At 39.5% G+C, this 22,270-nt stretch overlaps 1 protein-coding gene across 1 annotated transcript in view; it reads right to left on the bottom strand.

Moving 5' to 3' along the window:
- Window positions 1-2,967: 2,967 nt before the first annotated feature.
- Window positions 2,968-22,270, bottom strand: part of LOC108753389 (T-box transcription factor TBX20-like) — a 71,170-nt gene continuing 51,867 nt past the window's right edge. Inside the window, exon 6 of the mRNA XM_018494924.1 lies at window positions 2,968-3,766. Coding sequence (XP_018350426.1) covers window positions 3,319-3,766 — 448 coding nt within the window. The 3' untranslated portion in view covers window positions 2,968-3,318. The remainder of the gene's footprint in view (window positions 3,767-22,270) is intronic.

Raw genomic sequence — 22,270 nt, 5'->3', positions numbered from 1 at the left:
GTTCTCTTGCGATGTTCGAGAATTTGAATCAAAATCAAATTAAAGAGAATCAAAAAAAGATAACCTGCTACTATTAACTTTTTCTTATATGATGTACAGAATGTAATAAAACGTATTTTGTTTGTATAAATATCTTACATCAAATTGATACATAATAATTAATTTTGACGAATTTTATTATAGAGGAAAGTCACTGATACACTGACATAATACTTCGTTTTGGACAGTATTTCTTAAACGAAGATTGAAAGTAAAACTTTTTAGAATTTGTTTTTAGTTGATTTTGTATAAAAGTAAACTAGAAATATATGAATTATGAACTCTTACTTCTTTAATTATCTAAACAGTATATTTTTATTAATCTAAAGTGCAAGTTTCCGAAAAATAAGGAGTGTCTATGACAGTATTGGTGATTTCTTCTAATATCATAATAGAAATTTATTTTTATTGTAATAGGAATATCTCTATAGAGATATCTAGGTGATATCTCGATTTTTTTGTAAAATTTTAAGGATAACGCTTATTAAGGTTTGAATCAAAAAGAAATATGCAATTTTAACTAAATATTTTCAATAATGATAAATAACTTATTTGTAAAACCTACAAAAAATATAAATAATAAAAAGATCGATAAAAGTTCATCCTCACGAAGCAGTTATAAGGCCTGGATAAAAAACGCAAAAAGTACAGGCGATTGAATGATTAGAGCCGATTAATGAAAATGCGTTTATTTTCGTCGTGCTACATCGATGAAATACGGAGCTGTACTACTCGCTACTATAAGATGTTTCTTTATGTACAAATCTGCATCGTCTTGACAAGACGCGCGTTAATACTATCGCGGTATATAATACAGTTATCGTACTCTCACGCATGATTTCACACTTCCTCGCATTTACATGGCTAGCATTCAAGCATACATACATACATACATACATGCATGCATGCACACGCAATTATCACGTTACAACAGATATTTGTCCGTTTTAATGAGCGTAAAATATTTACAAGTCGAGGTTGAAAACAAGAATATGAAGATTCGCATATTTCGCGATTCTCTGTGATACGCGCAAATCTTTACAATAATGAGATATTACGCGAACACGAGGCGAGGCATATCCTGAGTCTGTATTCTTGAATTTATATTGCATATAAAAATCTATAATACGTAACGTATACAGTATTTTTGTACACGATATTTTACAAGAATAAGACCTCTTCCGCTAAATCATTCACACATACAGCGAATCGTCGAAATTTATGGTGACGCTGAAACGCTTGTGATTCTTGCAAATAAATTCGACTTTCGAGTATCCAAATACTTAGATTTCCCTGTATATCTTTGGATATCTCAATATATGATTCCGTTGCTTATTGAACACAATCCACAATCAGATTCATTCCAATATCGAGATATTTAGAATTTTTACATGAACGATTATGCACATAAACTTACGCATATTCAGTTCTGTAATTTCTCGGGATGCCTTCCATTACATGTACTTGAATATTTTTAATATGGAATAGTCCATATTATTGGTACAAAACTTTACACTGTTAAATTCATTATATCAAATTATACCCAATTTCAGTATTTTGAACCATTTCTATAAATCGCTACTCTTATTCAATATCGTTAATTTGTTAAAATAATGAAGTTAAACAATTTAACTTAAGAAAATGTATTAAATTTGAGTCAAAATTATTATATCAAAGTTATTATTATTTACTAAATGCGTACGTTAATATGAACGACATTTAACTTTGAAACTATAAATCATAAAAATGAATTGATTTACACTTTGACACACATGGAAGTCGGAAATAATAAAATGTTATTTAATTCAAGGGATTGGGCTATCATTGCTCCTTTCATATCTAACAGTGCTGCCATCAATATGTTCGCCCCGTGCACATTAATGGAACGACATGTATACATAGAATTACATTTATTTAATATTATATAAATATTTACGCGTTACATGCACCCACGCACACGCACGCACATATGCACGCACGCACGTACGCTCGCACACATACATACCCTAGTACTCAGAGTGTTAATCTGTGATTAATTACACACTGACGCTAGGTACATTCTTCTTTGGATGCACTTATGTGCGAAGGAAAAACACGAATGTTAAGAACAGCACACACGCTTAAGCTCGCAGTCACAAACGACATACTGCGACATCATTTTCGATTTCTCCCTTGTAAATACATACGTGATATAGGACTAATTGTAAGTGACATCACTAAGAATATGAGGAATCAAGGAAAAATCATAGATTCGATTATTATTTTTAGTTCTTTTCCAAACAAGTTTTGGCCTAAAAATGTTAAATATTAATTTCTTTAATAATATTTAATTCCTTTAATGAAACTATTAGTATATTACTAATAAACAACATAATAAAATTATAATCAGTAACATGATAATAATTCTAAAAATTATTAATGAACAAAAAAGATATATTTATGTCAAACATCATGTTCCAGAAGTAAGTACATATATTCAACATAAATTACCTTTTTTAACATATAATAATTACATAATATAATAACCAATTAATAATTTTAATAAAACCCTGAAAGATTAAAATTGAATTATTAGTTTAGTTATAATAATTTTGCCTCGGATGTATATTATTGTTTTGAAACTATTTAGTTAAATTAATACAATATCTTTCAGGCCATTGCACTAATGTTATTTTAACTTTAAGCGAGGCTTAAAATTCTTCCCCTTTATATATATACTATAGTATATATATATATATATATATATGTATCTCTCGATTTTAGAGAGCGAAAGAGAGTGAGAGAGAAAGTATTTAAACCTCGTTTGAAGTCAAATAATTGGGATAAGATAACCTCATAAGATAACATTAGAAAAATAATTCTTTAAGATGGCAAATATAAATAAGCTTAATTTTCCAACTTAAAAAATATAACAAAGGCTCGAAAGAACATGTAATCGTATCATACAATAAAGCTACATCCAGTGTTTTTGCTCCAATTGCACAATTCAATATTATTCTAATTTACAGTTAATAATCACTTTTATCCCGAATCCCATATTTGTTTATCACTGTAATAACAACGCAACGAGATGTCACTTACTCTATATTGCCATCCGTGATCAGATCTGTCGACAATGATACACGCGTACAATGGTACACGCGCCATCGCGCTCCTGACGAAATAAAAACGTGTCAGGACAATTTCGATTTCAGTTCCGATGTCAATGTTCCATAATCACAGAGAGAGGGAAGAGGGATGATGCCGCAGTCGTCGAGTCGCCAGCGCCAGCGGGGATCGCTAATTAGGGGAGGGCGGGCGTGTCCGTATCCCCGAGGGTGAGCTGACCCGTGTGGGATAGGGCGCGTACCTCAGGTTGGTGGGGGACCGTCGCGAGATCATCGCGACGGTGGGTGGTTGCCAGGGCCACGCCAGCGGCGAATATGGGAAACTGGGGGTGGCAGTAATAGCTGCGTTGGAGTAGAGTGATGGAGAACTGGCTGCACCCCTACCGTATAAGAGCGGTGTTGATACTGGCGCCAGCCAGGACGATAACGCATGTCCGCTGCTCTCATGCTGTTGCTGCTGTTGCGCGGATGGTGGCTGATGATGTTGCTGCTGCGGCTGTTGCTGCTGAGCACCCAACGTTGCGGCCACCACCTGCGACGACATAGCAAGGTGTTCGTAGATTCTTACCGGGGGTACGCCGCATCTCATCAGTTGCTGTTCCATAATTTCCATAGGATCTCTGAAATAGACAGAGGAAGAGATATCGTTAGCGTAGAATAGATGGGTCAGATACGTTTGATGTCTAGGATAGATCGCTTAATTCTTTCCTTCCCAATTTTGCATCGCAAGTAGAAAAGAATTTCCTTCAATTACTTTAGGTTAAATATGATTCTCGTATACAAGAACAAGTTGTATTAGATCCCCTCAATAGACATAGGATAGGAAGTCAGACTCTCAAATATTATTACCTTTTTTGAAATATATATTACAAATCGCAGTACTTCTGCATGCAATGTCCAAATGTATTTTTGCCGAAGATATTAAGTGAGAGAGAAATCCTCACCGCTCGTCATTAATAATATTAACGGAATAATCGAATAGGCAGTCAGATAAAAGACTTCATCTATAAAATTTAGCACACGAGTCGTCTGGGAATCGGCGCTCGCTGGGCACCGGGATTAGATGAGAAACCGATCGAGCGGCCGCGCAATCGTATGACCGAGAGGTCGCGATCCTGCACGCGGCGAATCGACCGAAACGGCAAAGATCGCGTCGGGCGAGCAAATAAATCGTCTGAAGCCGCGGGAACGCGAGACAGAGCGAGATAAAATCGTCCGTTCTTAAGGCGAGAGAGGCGGCCCTCGCCGGTTGGCTGATTAATCGATCGACGTTATCGGCATTAATAGCACTTAAAAGGGAGTAAATCAATGAGATTCCTTCACGGACACAGAGTCGACAGAGAGACAAGACAGAGAGAGAATGGCGGGTAATTAAGATGAGCTTTCCTCTCATAGAGAGACGTACGCACAAGATGAGGTAGGAGTGAGAGAGGAGGGCAATGACGATCGCGAGAATCTCTTTCTCCCCCAAAGCAACAAATGTGATGGATGATTTCGTGCGTTAGGCATGGGCTTAATTAGGGTTAATTACGCGCGATTGTGCGCGGACGCGCCTTCGTTGCTTCGTTACTATCGCGGCAGAAACGCTAACGAGCGGATTATTGGCTGATCATGGATGAAAACGCGTCGCGAATGATGAGAGGGTCATTCTGTATCTCTTTCTTCCTCTTTCCCCTTCTCTCTTTCTCTTTCTCTCTCCCTTTACGTCGACGATAATTAACGACCAAGTCTCATTGCGCACGGAATCACGGCGAGTCACTTCCTACTTTCGTGATTACGCGCGGGAGCGGCGTGTAGGGACACGCCGATTATCGGCCGGTCTATCTCAATTATTAAGGCTTCATTACGATATCGCGAATCCGAGACGCGAGGCGGCGCTTCGTAATTGCTTTTGATTTCAAGCCCGGCGAGGTAAGACCGATTGCGCAAAGCCAAAGATCGTAGGAGCGAATGCTTGATGGATTCTCGACTTAGCGTGGCCTGAAGGAGTCCCAGTCGTTTTCTGCCATTTAAAGCGGACGAGTCAAATCGGCTTGACGCTAGATAGACTTTATTTTGTTTCGATTAGCAAAACTCAAATCAATAATCGTTACTTGAATTTTATACTCGTTTGATTTCTTAACTGAATGATGCTTCTTTTATCGTCTTCTTTCTGACTTGTATAAATCCATAGAACTTAAACAAAAACAATTTTCTATATTTTTATCACAGATCTATTGTGCCCATCAAATGACATTCCTATAGATATATTGTTTTAATTGTTTCAAATATTTATTACTATTTTAGTTCTTGACCAATCTTTATTAGACTTATTAAGCCAAAGAAATTCTTAACATATTTAAAAACTAATCAAGAGAAATAAATCTATTTTTGGTCAAAACAGATTTTAGTGCTTAAATTTAATCACTAATTGTAAGAGCCGTTTTGATCGAAAATAAATTTATTTCTCTTAATTGATTTATTCTCGTTGGCCTAATACATACTTATAATTGTATTATAATTGTTTATATTTAAAAAGATATTCATATATAATTCGAGACATCACAACGTGTATATGTGAAATCAAACAAAGACATCTGTAGTACTATAAAATATCTTAATGTACAAGATACGGATTTCACGTAATTGTACGGCGTTATTTCTATAATTATATACATTTTTGTAATTTTTTATTTGTACTGAAGATGACCTAAATGTGAATCGAAATGTTTAATTTACCCATTGCAAATTAAAGTTATTATACACACGAATAACTAGCGTCAGCTTGTAATGATAATGTAATAACATCTTGATAATTTTAGAAAGAATATAAAAGGATGAACCAAAATTTCAATGAATGTCTAATAATGTAGAATTAGTCAATTTATCAATCTAAAATTTAATCAATATTTTATTTAAAAAGAACACTATAAGAAAAACGTGTCGTCCTCTTTCTATTAAAATTAAAATCAATATCTGTTAAACAGCTAGAAAATGCATTCTGCGTATTTCTAACATCTTTTCAAATTAAATAATTTGCCAAAAGTTTTGATGTCCACTTGATCTCACATCTTGAACGAAGGCAGCGTCGATGAATGGCTGCCGGTTCTTCGCGCTTTTCGAAAGTCAAGTGGTTGAAAGACAACTTGATACTAGTATCCTGTCGGATAATTTGAGCATGGGCCGCCCACGAATAATATCTCTTATCGATCATCCAGTTCCGCGAACCAGCGTCCGCCGAGACATTTGAAGACGCCTTTATTCATAACTGGCGTTCGATAACTCAGCATTTCGTGCATGAAATAATTTAGGGGCGTGCATAATAAAAAGGTTCCGAAACATATTTGTTCCCGTCCTTAGAACTTTAGGCCATGTCTTCAATCCACACTCTCGTATATGATATAAATAACATTATATTTATATAAATTATATAAATCTCATATATATGATATAAATATAAGTACTTATATGTACATAAGTTTAATCGTTGTAAAAATAGTCATAAAATAATAAAATAATCGTAAATTAATTGTTGTAAAAAATAGTCTAACATAATAAAATTTACATAGATCATGAATACGATTAAAGAGACACACAAAATGTGTCAAAAAAAGAAACGTGACAGAGACAAGATTAATCTCAACAAGATTATTATGATAAAAAATTATTATCTCATAGAAAGTTATAAAAAAGAAAATAGAAGAGAGATTAATGTTTCTCGAGTAGAAAATTGTTTGTTATGTCGAATAATCGTCATTCGTGGGACATTTGGCGCGAAGCACTTCATCATCTCGCGCGACCGACGTCGTCGGGACTATACAATTCAATCCCAAATGGCACCCGTAATGATTCTGTCTCCATGGACTGAAGCCGGGGGAAGGGGAGAGGGGAGGGGGCTGACTCTCGCGGGTCTAGTTACCTCGGAGGTCACCAGGGCAGGCGACACCCAGTCAAGGAGAGAAGGGTTCGTTCGGTAGTTGCGAGCCGGCACGTCGACGAGAGCCCCGACTCGTAAGGTCGTAAAACCGTGGTGCGAGGGCGAGGCAAAACCACCGTGACTGTGCGAGACCCGGTCCACGAAAAATAAGAGAGTTGCGAGAAATGAGGTCTGCCAGAAGGGACTCAATCGCAACGATTCTAGCAAGATCTTTAATTATTCTATATCTTTATATTACAGTTCTATGCGTATACATATGTGTGTGGGCGAAGTTGGGATTTGAAATAATTTTAGAGAATTTTCTGAGGACTAAATATGACAGCTGAAATATTATAAACCATAGCATACTTTTGGAATGAATAATTATACAAAACCGTGATGTTGTTGCTATCCAAAGTTATATCATGCAAAAACGTTTTTATTTCTATCGTTATTACAAAAAAAAAACCGATTTAACTTAATCTTCTTGGGTTAGTTCATTAATAGTTAGTTCATTGAAGATGAAAATGTGTATGTAATATTGAACACTGAAGTATAGTATTTCTATAAAGAGTATACATCGATGTATATCTGTGTATGTCAATAGAGTATATCAATAGATTCTTCATTTACAAAATATTTTTGAGTAAAATCAGTAAAAAAAATGGTTTTTAATCGATTTCGCCTCTGTTGAAATGTTAAGATCGCCGTTATATATTCTTTGCAAAATGCAGTAGTAACATCCGGTGACCGCAATATTTTATCGCATACAGTATTGATATCTGATGGAATCAAGAGACGGTGAAGATCTGAGGAAGCGAGATGGCGAAGGGCAAATCAATCCAAAAGACCCACTCTTGCGAACCAAAAGACCCATTCTCGAGTCAGTCGAGAAGAGCGCTACTATGAGCGGGGGTGGACAAGGGAACGCGGTGACTGCGGGAGCAGACGGTGGGACGTAGGGAGGCCCCGGGAACAATGGGTCCGGTGTGCAGTCCGCATCTCGGTTACCATTCGGCCGTACCGCTTAGCACGTAACACGACACCCGAGGAGGCGCACGAGCGTACATACACACATCCTCGTACCACAAAACGCACACACAGACAAGTCATACACGAACGCACACGCATATACGAACATACACGCAAGCGATGATACGTGGATGCATGAGGCTAAGCTTCGAGCGGGAAAGAGGAAGAGGCTGTGCGTGCAAGAGGAAGGAGCCTGGCCCCGGAGGGTGAAATCAGCGACGGGGGAGTGAGGGAGGGATTAGGAGGCCTGGGGCTAATCGCCGTCCACTCGGACGTGCTGGACCACACACCGGCGCGTCCGTCCGCGGCCATTTCTCTTCTCGTTCTCGTGAAATATCGCTGTCAAGGGCCCGAACTCTATTAGTCGAGTTCCGCGAGTATACTTGCCCGAGTACTTGCCTCGTGTATCGATTCGCCTGGATCGATCGTGATCCGAGATCCCGCGGATAGCAGGATCCCGTAGAGGAGGGTAGGGCGGAGCCGGTGATTTAGGCGGATCCCGAACGTGGATCTCGATCGCGATTACGCGAGCGCAGCTTGGAAATCTTAAATGTACGAAAGTGTCAAGACTCCGCGTGCCAGTCTACAGTCTCGCGTAATTTTGATGTATTAACCTTTATTGTGTGTTAATACACACTATTGGATCATTTGTATCTTGCATTTCTTTGAAATACTAAGAGCACCAAGTTATATACAATTTATACGAAAAGAATAATTTTGCAGAACGATCTAAAATTTTGCTGGGTACAGAGCTGAAAAATAACTTTATTGAAAACTTAAATTGATTGCTTACAGAATATCAAAATTTTTTTGCATTATTGCTCATCATTTTTTTTTAGGTTCCAGCATAATTATTTTGATAGTCGAACAAAATTATTTTCAGATCTGTAAGTTATTGAATCCAGCAAAATTTTAGATCTTTTAGCAAAATCATTCTTTCTATACAAACACTTTCTAAAATATATATAAAAATCACATTTAATAATTTTGGTACAGGCTTGTAAAATTGATGAAAATTAATCTGGAACTTAAACGATTCATTGTATAGTAAATAATATACATTCATTGTATAGTAAAGGATCGGAAAATTATCATGTGTACGAAAGTGTTAAAAAATTACGTGTAATGAATACATATACGTATTATAATACCACAGTTTACTTGAAAGTTATGCTCTGTACATTGATGCACGAATACAAATAACATTCTACGATAGTTATATAATTGTAACGAGGAACTAATTATGCGCTTGTTTCAGAATAGTAAAGTTAAAATTTCGAAGGTGTCAGACAAGCGAAGGGTAAGGGATGTAAATCCAAGCCGCAGAAGATGTTACGTGCTACCACCGTTCGCCTTCGGCGCGCTATCTCTCTTAGTTTCGAAAATAGCTTAATCACACGGGGCTTGTAGAAAAATCAAGAAATCAAATTACACTGTTCGTACACGGAGAGGAACAGGTAGGCAGTCTCCGTCGCACACAAGAGGGCTTACGCGCGTCGCGTGTTCGTGTGTGTATGTGTGTGTGTGTGTGTTGTGTATGCGTACGCAAAACGGAAATGACGCAGCGCGCCAGCAACTCGGTCTCCTGCATTAAGGCCCAGGCTGCAATTCACGGCGAAGTGTGCTAGCGCTGCGCCTCTCCCCGGCCTTGAATTATATCCTTAATGTTTTCATAAAGCTTCCTTATGTACAGACAATAAAAGCCCTAATTACAGTCGTTCGCCGGGCGAGAGAGCGGCCTCCGGGGCCGGCCGCCTATTACTATTCGCGCTATGCCGGGGCTCCCGTAATTGTTACACCGCGATAAATATTCCTCATCGATCTGACGAGTCTGCGTTTTCCCCCGTAATGGCGCGGTTACGGTCGAAACGTTCTAATTAGAGGCCACCGCCGTTACCCATTAAAATGTCCATGACGTTCTCGCGGCTACACCCTTCGAGTATCGCTGTTCAGGAGAGAAAGAGAGAGAAAGAGAGAGGGGGGAGGCAGATAGAGAAAGAGAGAGACTAGTTTTTAAATAAGAAAGAAACATTCGGCACAATCGACCCGAATTTTTTTATAACCACACTGTTACAACGTTCGTGCTAAGACGAATTAAATCTATTACAAAAGTGATCGCCGATCGACAAAAAGATCTCATTTGCTCTTTCGCCAATTTGATTACAAATTTAGTGTTAACTCTTACAGAACATTAGCGATACGTAAATTTACGTATAAATGAAATTATTATCAGTACTATGCAGGGTTGGCATTATTTTATCCATCTCAAAAAATCTCCTGGGTTTTATTCATTTAAAAAAACCTGGAATTTGTGGGTTTTCTGGGGTTTTATTGGGATTTTATATAAAAAAAATAAATTTTTTAATCGGTAACATAAAACATTTGAACATATTTATAAATATTTAATGATTAATTAAATTAATATAAACTTCGTTTAGCGAAAAATATAAAATTTATATTTCTCATCTCTCGACAATTGAATTTTACGACGACTATCTTTACTGTAATTATCAAATATAAATTTCTTGTCATTCATTGAAAATTATTGTTAAAAAGATTTGTTAAGTAAAAATGGACTGAAAAATATGTTCAACATAAATCAGAAGGCCATATTCGGTCAAGGCGGATTTTGGTGTTCAATAATATCTTTGTGTGTCCATTTTCATTTAATATTTATTTACATCATCTGAAAAAGATATGTGTTCTTTCTACATATATTAATTAGTGCAATTAAAAATCTAGATTATAAATATTTTATCATTAATCATTACATAGACATCTCACACGTAATTCGAGAGATTCAAAAATTTATGGCTGATTTTCGCAATAATTATTATTTAGAGTGATTTAAAGACGCTTATGAGAGCATCAATTAATTTGCATGTCAATTTAATTTGTGATATTACATACTCCAGCTTCAGTTCTAAAGTTGTGTTTCAAGATCGATGAATAATTGGCGTGTAGTTCGCTTGAACTAGAAATTGTAAAAAATTCACGTAAAAATATTATTATTAGGCATCAAAACCCGCCTCAAATATAGCCCTCTTCACTCATTTACGTAAAAAGATTTAGTTAGATGGAACTGGACGCTCAACATTTTTATTTAATTTGGAGAATTCTTTAGAAAATATAGACTTTGAATTATGCATTTATTATATAAGTTATTACTGTACTCGATGGATTCCTCTTATCTTTAATTGACGTAGAATCACACTAGTGTTAGAATTGGATAAGCTAGCCGACAGCTATAATTGAGAAAAAAACATTTCCTGGACGTAATAAGCAATAAGACGCTTTTTGTGCGTAATCGCATGTGCGTTGCGTCCGCTTCTCCCATCGAGAAGAGAAAAAAATAGGAATTGATCCGTGGAGAGTTAATTGGAGCAAAACTGACGGCGTCGTGACGGCTTTTAGCGGTTAATGGCCGCATCCGTAATTTTCGAACGTATCTGTTTCTTGTTCCCCGAAGCCGCTTTGACAAGGAAATATGGCATATTCTCGCATGCCTTAATGTTCCGTAATTTCTCTTGGAGCCCTTTTCTTGGCAACGTCGTCTGAGGGCCCGCGGTGCCAGTCAGGTGCTACGTGGGCATCGCGAAAGGGCCCTTTTCGGGAAACGAAATCAGCCGTTCTTTCTCACGCGAACCTCCTTAAGTCCTCGATCATCGCATAGGGACAACAACGGCGTCTAGCAGAGCCTAACACTCTCAGAAAAGTCGCCCTTGCTGCTCGCCTTTTGCGTTATTCTATCGCGTGAGTCTCAGCATAATTTAATTAGCGATCCAATTACGTACGAGCCGCGCCCTATTCGCCTCGTCTCACGGCCGTGAATTTACGCGTTTACGTTGATAATTCGCACATAATATTTGCACGCCGGTAGACTCCGTAAGCGCGTAAATAATAAAATTACGGCCGACCATAGCATAAGAATGCAATCACTTATACGCGCCGGTGATCGCCGCCGAGCCGATGTTAATTGCCAAGAATCGCTACTGGTGATTATATCGCGCACAAAGATTATGCTCGGTTAGTTACTTCGAATTAAAACCTGGTCCCGATTTTCAACGAACACTCGAATGCGCGCAATAAAATTTAATTTTTTCTTAATTTAGCCTCAATTATATAACACGATGCAAACACTTAAATATCTCTTCAAATTTCCGCCTTAAAATTTAGCATAAAGTTGCGAGGAACATAATATATAATTGAAGTATTAAAGTGGAGAATAGGTTACAAAACGCGTAATTATTATCTGATCTCAATTTAATGATAAAGTTAATTTACACGGTACTTCGTGCTCGACGATACTTTACGGCTTCCCTTAATTGATCATCTTTTTGACACCTAGTCGATAAATTCCCCAAAATCGCGCGCGGCGTGCTCAAGCGACGTGAAATGGCTCGCGATATTAAAGCGCGGGGAATTCCGTCGACCGAAGAGAGCCTGTTATTCTCCGTCTACCCCGGGGCTGACATAGGGCATTAGGTAAGTGGTAGATAATAATAGGTTACACCCCGCTGATGGCCGAAGGTAGTTCATCGAATGCTGCGGTTTAGCTCATCTCGGTTCCTCTCGCACGCATCCCACGGGGACTATCAAGCTCCCTCGTGGAATGCTTTACCATTCCGGTGATATTACATGATTCGAGAAACGGGAATTAGCTTAGAACGAATGAAAGACAATGTTCCGAGTATAATCGAATGGGTAATTCATTTTAATCTCAAACTAAAAGTTGTAATAGTACTTTAACACACTTAAAAAAACAGCTGCTTTTTGTAAGTTTTTTTTTTCAATAGACTGTTTTTTTTTTCATAAGACTGTCGGTAGGGATTTTAAATCCATATATCTCTTTAAAGGTTAAAAAAGATTAATTTAAATTCCCATTTCCTCGACCATAAAATTAACTTTTTATAAACGATTTTTTTAAAGGAAGGAAATATTAATTAGTAGGCTAAAGCCTATAATGTCTAAAAAAATTTCCTAACACTGTTTCCTAATAATATATCTGAAGGTCGTTTGAACTCACGGGACGATGTCTATGAGAAGGAGGTCGATTAAATTTGAAGAAAAAAAAAAAAGAGTGGAAATGAGGAAGCTACATTGGAATTATTGAGAGATTTATGGCTAACAATTCCGCTCACAGTACCAACAGTGAACGAGCTGTCGTCGCTCAGGATGACGCCAGACTTCGTGATGGCGGAACACGAAGAGAGGTGAAAAGCAAAACATGAAAAAGAAGGAAGCTGGTTCATGGGCCGCATTGAATGTCTCTGCAAGCGACGTATCGCGTGAAGACTTCGACAAAGGAAGAAACCGATGGGGAGAAAGAAGAGGTATAAGGTTGAAGAAGTTCCGCGGATTCTTCCTTCGATATGGAATGCTGTTAAGGGAGAATATTAGAAGGTAGATGAAAAAGAGGAGAAGAAAAGTGCAAAGAAAGGCAGAAGCCGCAGAAAGAGACACTAAAGAGCAGGAGGAGGAGGAGGAGGAGGAAGAGGCAAGAGAAAGAGTATAACGCGAATTGGGGAGAGGCAAAGAAAAGAATTACAGAAAAGGAGAATGAGGCGGGAGAGAGCCGATGATAAAAAAGAGAGGGGAAATAGAGAAGACGACGGTGGAGAGCGAGGTGAAGCGAAGTGCGGCGAAGGGGGGGCAAACGGGTAGAGAGCGAGTGTAACAGCGAAGAAATTAATAGCCATAAAATATGAATAGAAATTAGCAGGTTCGGGGTGGCGTGACGCGTTTGCTCGCTCATTTCCTTTCGGCGCGTTGAAAAACAACAAGACAACACAAAATACGGTCGAGCCTGTAATTTACCCGGCTGCCGCCGAGCGGGCCGACGCGCGATCGCCGCCGCGTCGAACGAGCGAGTGTGCGAGTGCGCGCGAGTACGCGCACACTTACACGCGCATACGCACGCACGAGCGAACCCGCGCACAGAAAGGTACGAGAACGTTAACGCCCGAGAAGTCAGAGCTCTAGATGCGAGTAGGAACGCTCGTGCATGTATAGGGATGTACGTACACGTACATATGTGTGTGTGTGTGTGTGTGTGTGTGTGTGTACAAGGGATGGGAGTCTGTCGGTGGTGCTCGCAAGCTCGGGCCATCATCGTCGTCGCACAGTAGGTATGGTAGGTAATGATCCGGTAATGACCCTGACGCTTCGGATAGCCGGCCGATATATGGCGGAGTGTGCGTATGCGTGTGTATGTGCGAGTGTGTGCGAGTTGGAGCCTTCTCTCCCTGCTCCGCCTCCTCCCTCTATCCCTCTTACTGTTTCTTCTTCCCGCGGGTACCCCTGACCGGGCCTAAAGCCCCGATGATGCACGGCGAGACCTTTGTTTTTGCGTTTTAAACGGCGGTTATTAGCTTCGTAGCAGCCACGGCCACTGATGCTGCCTCTCCACCTCCCGTGTCTTCTCTCGCCCTCTCCAGCTCCTTCCTCCTCTTCTTCTACTTCGTCTTCTACGGAGTCTTTTTCATCTTTGTCCATCGCCGTGCCCCGCGACTCGCTCTGTCCGTCTCCCTCTGGCACTTTGATAATGCGGCCCGCTAATGGGCCGGCAAGGAGAGGCTGGCGGTATCGCTGGTTGGAGGTGTCTGCGTTGTCGGGGTTGATGCTGGTAGTTGTGTCGAGGAGGTGGAGGAGTGAGGGAGAAAGACGGAGGGAAGGTGCGAGCTGCGAAGAAGAGGTAGGCCGAGCGAGACGCGAAAAAGATAGAGAGACTTCGCGAGAGGAGAGGAGAGGAGAGGAAAGGAAGGGGAGGAAGAAGAGAGCCAGAGCGGCAGCGGTAATGACAGGCCGTCCGCTTTCGAAGCTAATATAGATGAATGCCCTGCCCTCCTCTTGCCCTCCGGAACCGGGAGAACTTGGAATCGCTCTCTTTCTCCTATGTTACCATCCGTTTCTTTCTTCGGGGCGCTTCCACGGCGAGCCGCGAGCCCAAACGACCGGGCCGAGATGCGACTGGCGCGAAACTGTGCGCGAGTAGCGACCGAAATATACGAGATACTCTGGCAAATGCGTATCTCTTAGATGCAACCATTAAAGCGTAACACATGATTGAACGTTGAAAATATATAATAGATTGATCTACGTTCATGTCCGAAGCTGTTTTCCCAGAGTTTGGTCCCAAAGATTCTACAAGGTTTAGCAAATTTTAATATAAAATTTCCTGTTCCAATATAATGCTAAACGATGTTTTCTACAATAATTCTGACAAGACGTTCAAGACGTACAAGAAGAAGAAAAGAAGTGAACGTATGTCAACACGTTTAAGATTTTTCTCTGAATATAAATGAGGTAACCGTGCCCAATATAGCCTAGTACTCAATATAATTTACTTGCTGTTTGTAATTACATGGATAATTAAATCATCACTGCATTTACAAATATTGAAAATCTGTTATATTTTTAATCAATATTCAAAAATGTTTCTTATTTTGAATCTGATCAGTTTTCAATGTTAGACTCAGCAAAAATCGCAACGCTTAGGCAAACTATACTGCATTTTACAACAAGTTCAAATATCATCGTTCCAAACAACACTGAATAACAACGTACAACTTCAGTGCCTACTTTCCCCCGTAGACCTTAACGAATTTGCCTAGTCCTGAACCATCAATCTGTACCGTAAAACGGCGCCTCTCATCCGCCATCGCGCTTTCGCGTAGGCAGCCGCGATTCCGCGATCCTCGGCTGTCCGTGCTGATGTTTTCACGACGTTGACGGCGGTGCTGTGCGCGCCGCGAACACGTACGCGAGGAGGAGACCGAGCACACGTACGTGCGAGAAGGGAAGGCAGAGAAAAGGGAAAGAGGGAGTGTGAAAGAAAGAGGGCCGGAGGGGCATCTATCTATCAGCGCCGGCGTGAAGTGGGCGGGTGCATGCGCCGTATTGCTCCGTACGGCCGCTCTCTCATTAACTCCGGACGCCGCCGGAGCGGCGCATCCGTGTACGGCTAACGTGGAGGCGACTGCCGGCGTTCCTCATCGGGACGGAGGGGTCCGGCCGTTCGCGCTGGACCCTCTCGATCTTCGCGGCCGTACGTGCTTATCTGGAGCGAGTACGGCAACGACCGGTGTCATCGGCTGATGGAGAACGCGAAGACGCGCGCGAGTTCTTTCAATGTCGGTAACTTCCGCCCAGAACGCCCGGTAATCTCGTAATCTCTTTTCTCCGACATTCCAAACGCGCCCCCCTTTCAAAATTACACTACTATTCAAAAGTATTTTTGAAATTTTGTTTATTCCGATTTTTGTACACCTGAATTTCGTGCTACACTCACAGAAAAAGACGTAGTATAATGACAATTATGCGAATGATACTATACGAGTTTCGTATTATGTGAAATTAATGTGCATAGTTGAATGAATTATTTTATAGTTGCATCAACTGTAAAATAGTTTATTCAACTACACACACACACGTATATAATGTATATAAAATCTGCATAGTTGTTACTGGAGACCCTCAATAAGAGTCTGGTCACTCAAGACAAATATGGCGGCAACATTTTACTCTATATCGTACAGTATATACATAGGCTTCTGTAAACTTTATGTGACTCATTCTATATCCTTTGCAATACAGAGTTATATTTACCTCAGATGTGAATAGATGGTGAACAATAAGCTATTGAATGTCCAGACTCTTATTTGAGGGTCTCTAGTTATCACCTACGTGACACCATTTGTCTTTATCTGAGTGTAATTCTATTATTCTCTTTGCATAAGTAAAATGCTATTTTGATTAAATTTTATTATTAAGCCTAACATCTAGAAGATTAAAATATTCACTCTTCTTCATTTAATTAAAGAAGACAGGTTGGGTAAATACTTTCGAGTAATAGCGTTATATTTGCACAACATTGTCATCTCTAGGTTTGTAGATTGCTCATATTTCTAACGCAGCATTATCTGGAGCGAGTTAACATACGTTGCATCGTGTTACCGTACGGCGCATTGCAATTTCAATAGGCAGAAAATATCGATCGATCCATGAATTTTTACAACCATCGAACGCGCAGCTTCGAAAATGTAAATCACCTTGATTTATAGATTGCTAAATGTTTCTAATACTCGTATATCTTTTAGATATACATAATTCCGACACGTATCTATAGATTACTAGACGACGTATTCACAGAAGGTTTAACCGCTCAAGGGTGTAAATTTATACACTTACAAATTACCGCATCTAAAAGGTTGCAGTGATGCGTATATAAATCTTTCCCATAAATACAGTTTTTATTTTTTTTAACATATGTATATATTGCTGTAAACAGAACAGTATAATTACTTGAAATTTCTAAACTTTCGTGTCTTTGCATGAATGTTTATCAACAAGCATTGTTAACTCGAATGGTGAGATGGGGGTCTAGAGAACTGATAAAGAACCCGGATCGAATCGCCGGACCCGAAATTAGTTCCGCGATAACCCGACCACCCGGAATGATTTTCGCCTATCGATAATTTCTGATCAGTTATGCGCATGCTAGCACTAGCTACGAAGCGTTACTTCAACTAACAAAGTTGGGATCCCAAGCGGGCACACCCGGTGCCAAGAGCGACAGCGTTATCGGAGTATTGGTGACCCTAAGAGATTTTATCGATGACAGAGTCCCACGGTAGTCTATCTCGAGCGAGTTTTACGGGGACGTTTCCACGTGTAGTAATTTCGAAAAATGAGGGAGGAAGATAGCGGGAGGCGTATAATTCTCGATAGCGGTCGGAACTCAACGACTTCGATGGCGATGTTCTCTTCAACGGAATGCAAAGCAGCAAACCGATCGATTTTTCGAGAGCTCGAGATAACGGACGAGTCTTAGAATGATGATGCAGGATTTAGGCGGCCGTCTGTTAGGCAGGTGCTGATTTGGGGAGGATCGTGGTGTGGCAGTGATTCCGGGACGAGATCATGCCCGTGCAACCAAGATGCGGAGTCATTAAAATACACACGTAGCTCATTATTTGATTCGCCGTGAAATCGCCCGAATGGAACGAAAGAAGGTACGTGTGCGTAAACAAACCGATTGTAAAGGTTATATATAACACAAAATTTAAGCGGTAAACGAAGCAACATTTTGGACATTCTTACATTCTTTATTATGATTGGCCAACTTACTTACTATCTAGTACCGTCTTATTGCCCTACATTTTTCTGTATGCTATGAATTTAGGACTGTCACACATATTTTTTGTAATAATAATCGTAAGACGTACTATAAGACTTAGTCAAATAGAATTGAAATTTTTTTTTAGCACTCTTGACTGTGATTGGCTAATTCTTACGGTATGTCTAACTGTTACTGTTACGGAAAAAGTGCGGCAGTCGTAAATAATTCGAAGATCTCACGATTATCCATTGTCAGATCGAAAAATAGCTTTGTTTCCATTGTCAGACGAAAATTAGTTTCGTTTCCATTGCCAGATGGAAAATTAGAACTGTGTTTCAAGACTAATAAATAGTTGGCGTGCAGTTTATTTGAATTGAAAATTGTATGATTCACGCAAAAATTTTATTAGGCAACAAGACCCATTTATCGAGAATATAATTTTTTTTATTTATTTGTATCGAAGATTAATTTATTGTGTGCAATGTATTCGTGAACTGCAGATGATACAATCAAGAAAGGAGTGATTCTATATGAAAAAATAAGAAGAAAACATAGAATAAAACTTTTTCGTATGAATCTTTGCTTCGAAGAAAGTCGACTTTAAATATTCGCCGGATTTAATTGATGTAATTGATGAATTAGAACAGTAGCACTCATGAAAATATATCATTATTATTACTTTTTAATTATCAATTTTATTACATGAAATTAGGAAATTATTTAAATTTTTAGAAATTTTTAAAAATTCAGGGATATCTATATATAAGTATTTAAAAATATAGTAATATCACAATTCCATCGCTTACCGAGAATACGGCGAAGAAAAAGCAATAAGATCCTTTATGTTTGCAAAGTTTAGGAGCACGAGTCTCCTAAAATCTGAGAATAATTGGAAGAAAAATAACGATCCCTAACTCGTGCTCCAGAGGTCTTAGGGACAGACCAAGGATTTTAGCATTCACGGAGCCCGGCAACCATTACCATAAATTTATCGCGACCTTCGGTGTTTGCATCCTGCGATCTTTGGACCTGCGTTTTCCGCCGACCTCCCACGCACGCCTTCTTTTTAATAGAGAAGCGGCATAAATTCGCTTTGATATACGTCCAGGTCGGGTAGCACTCGTACATGAAAATATCGCGCGTACGGCCCGATCCATCACGGAACTTCTTTCTGCCTGCGCCACGCGCAGATCGTTCGAGCGGCGAGCATACAGCTCGCGAGTGGGAAGATCGCGCGCTTCGGCTATTAATAATCGTAAACGAGAAGTTCGCGTGTTTTTGCCGGACGCGCTTCGCGCAATTTAATTTTTCAACGATCAGCCCGGCGATGGGTCGCGACGGAGAAGTGCGCGGGACACGGAGAAATCGCCGGGGAGAATTGAAAAAAAAAAAAAAAAAAAAAAGATACGCGAGACGATAATCCGATGTGCATACTTGACAATAAACGCAGCACCCGGGAGAAACGCATGGTGCTGTAATAATATTCGCTCCAAGAGCGCGCAGCGGGACGACGGTGCTGAAATCGGTCGGTAATTAAAATCCACGTTACTTTTATCGTCGTCCCCCCCTTCGGTGCCACCCCAACTGGACCTCTTTCCGTCGCCGCTGGCCGGCTCGTAGGTTTTCCTCGGTCGATTGCCTCTTCGCACCGTGGACTGACTTCTTCTCGCGGCGAGGCGGTTATCGGGCCGTTCGGATGCCGCTCATTTAATAAGTAAGAACGACACGCCGGTAGCCGAGCGAGCATCGACGCGAGCAACGCCCACTAAATTGTTAACGGCGTCGACTTGCGGCGATCTCTCGGGGATCGCGATGCAGGGTTTTTATGCAAATCGACTCGTATATGTATACGGTGTGTCCGCGAATCGATAACGGACACCCAATAAAGTCGTCTCTTCCCTCCCTAATGCGAGCTTCTCGTCCTTCGCTCCGTGTTTCAGGATCGTTTTCCGTTACTTCGTTCTTGTACCCCTGCTATTTAATCTTGAATAAACGTTGTGTAATTCTTATGTACGTTTCTACCAATGTAGATTAACTTCAATCTCGGTTTAACTTGCTTTTTTTATCTTTATATATTCTTATCTGGCGAGTTCTAAGAATTAGAAAAAGATAAAGAGTAAATTAAACCGAGATTTTAATTTACATTGATAGAAAGGACATTAGACTATTAGAGAGATTTTCTGTGTTGGGTTAATATTCGCTTTATGTCGCGTCTATTTAATTATGCGTGAATTAACTGTGACGGAAGTACGTTGTTTGCGACAAAGTAAGAATTAAGAGATAGAAATTCAGATTTCGAAATCTGTAGTCTGAAATCTTGACAGAAAATCGTAAGAATTTAGGTTCAGTTTTTCGTTTGGAATATATAATTCTGAATTATGCTGTCAATATTTAATAAACAAGTCTTAGAATTAATATATGCAGAAGAGAATTAATAATTGAATATAAAGATGGTAATACTTGATCCTGAACCGTCCATATCATTGCAATATTAATCATCCGAATAATATATTGAGCCTCCTGACTGTTTGCTTTGAATTGCTTAAAGAAGGTATCAATAATATTGTATAAAAAATAATTGTATAAAAATATTCATGAACTTAATTCAAAATTATTTATTCCAAATGAAATACGGAAATCCGTTGATTATTGTTAGTTAAGTGATGATTGCTTGAGGTTTGTATATACGTACAATCAAATTTTGGTTCGAAATTATTCTGTATGTATTTAAGTTACTTGGTATCATGCACGTTCTCCTAAAATAAGTTGCGGAGTATTACTATAAACTGCATCTCTTTCTCTTTTTTTCTGCTTTTTCTCCCTTTCTCGAGCGCTCTCATTTTTTATTTGTTCCTCTCATCGCTTTAACGATCACGAAACCATTCGCGTACCTGTCGTGAAGCACCTGCCTCGCGAAAAGCGAAACGCAATTAAATTGTTTATCCGATCGTAATGAGGCGGTAATCGCGACACTTAAATGCCGTTAGGGTTTTCGGTGCCGATCGAGAGAGTCATTAACGATACGACGGAACAGTCGTGTTCAGTTGAGTTTCGCGGATTTTTCAGGGACCAGCCGAAAAACACGGTCGCATTAATTGCGCGAGTTACGAGCGGCGGTGTTCTGAATTATGAGCTTAATTAATCGCAAAACGATCTTGCATGAGAGATAGATGCCATGCCATGCCCAAACCGGGAGTTTTCGTGAAAGTGGCATCCAGCGGCCCAGCTGCGATCACGTGCAAATTGGAAGAGGCGTGACGAGAGTCCTGCCTCACTTAACGCGCTCCGCGTTCCTTAATATATTTCTGAGGATCGGTGGGCGGTGCGAGAGCACCAGACGGTTTTTCGTAAAATATGGTACCGAATCCGAGACCCCGCGACCGAAGCCCCTGCCTTCTCTCAGGGCGGGCTAATCAATTTTTAAACGCAAGGCTGCAGCAAGAAGCCGGGAAATTGAACATAAAATTCTCAATCTTGATATGGTGGCGTATAATTTGCAACAATACAAGGAGAGATGCGTCCGTCTTACGGTGGTAGTTTCGAATTATGTTAATTTTTCATATTAGTATACATATATTACAATTAAAATTAAATTGGAATTAAAATAAATCGGTTATCTATATTAATTTGTTCTATCTTTTATTATATATTTATATTTTATTTATTACATATCTATTTTTCTCAATTGTCTCTTTATACGTTATGTTTACATTTTGAAATTACTTTTAAAGATTTTAGAATCCTCTAGAATCCTATAGAAATGATTTTGCAATCTGAATTCTCTGATATATACATTCCAAAATTTCTCTTTCTTTAGATCAATAAATCTTGAGGATTCAAATTGATTCCTTCTGTAAATAAGTGATTTCTTATGTTCGTTTGATTAAGATTTGAAAGTGAATATTTTGCTGAAATAGTGACGAATTACATCAAGCAAAAAAATAAAAGATATGATTGAAATGCCATTTTATACAGGCACGATGAACAACATTGATAATCGATTAATCGTACAATCATCTGTTAAGGGGATCCTAAAGCGAAGCTCGAACTCCGACGGTGTCACCAGAGGTTTTCAAG

Source organism: Trachymyrmex septentrionalis, unplaced genomic scaffold (genome assembly GCF_001594115.1).
Source record: "Trachymyrmex septentrionalis isolate Tsep2-gDNA-1 unplaced genomic scaffold, Tsep1.0 scaffold69, whole genome shotgun sequence".
NCBI classification, from domain to species: Eukaryota; Metazoa; Arthropoda; class Insecta; order Hymenoptera; family Formicidae; genus Trachymyrmex; species Trachymyrmex septentrionalis.
This window is presented reverse-complemented; position numbering and strand designations above follow the sequence as displayed.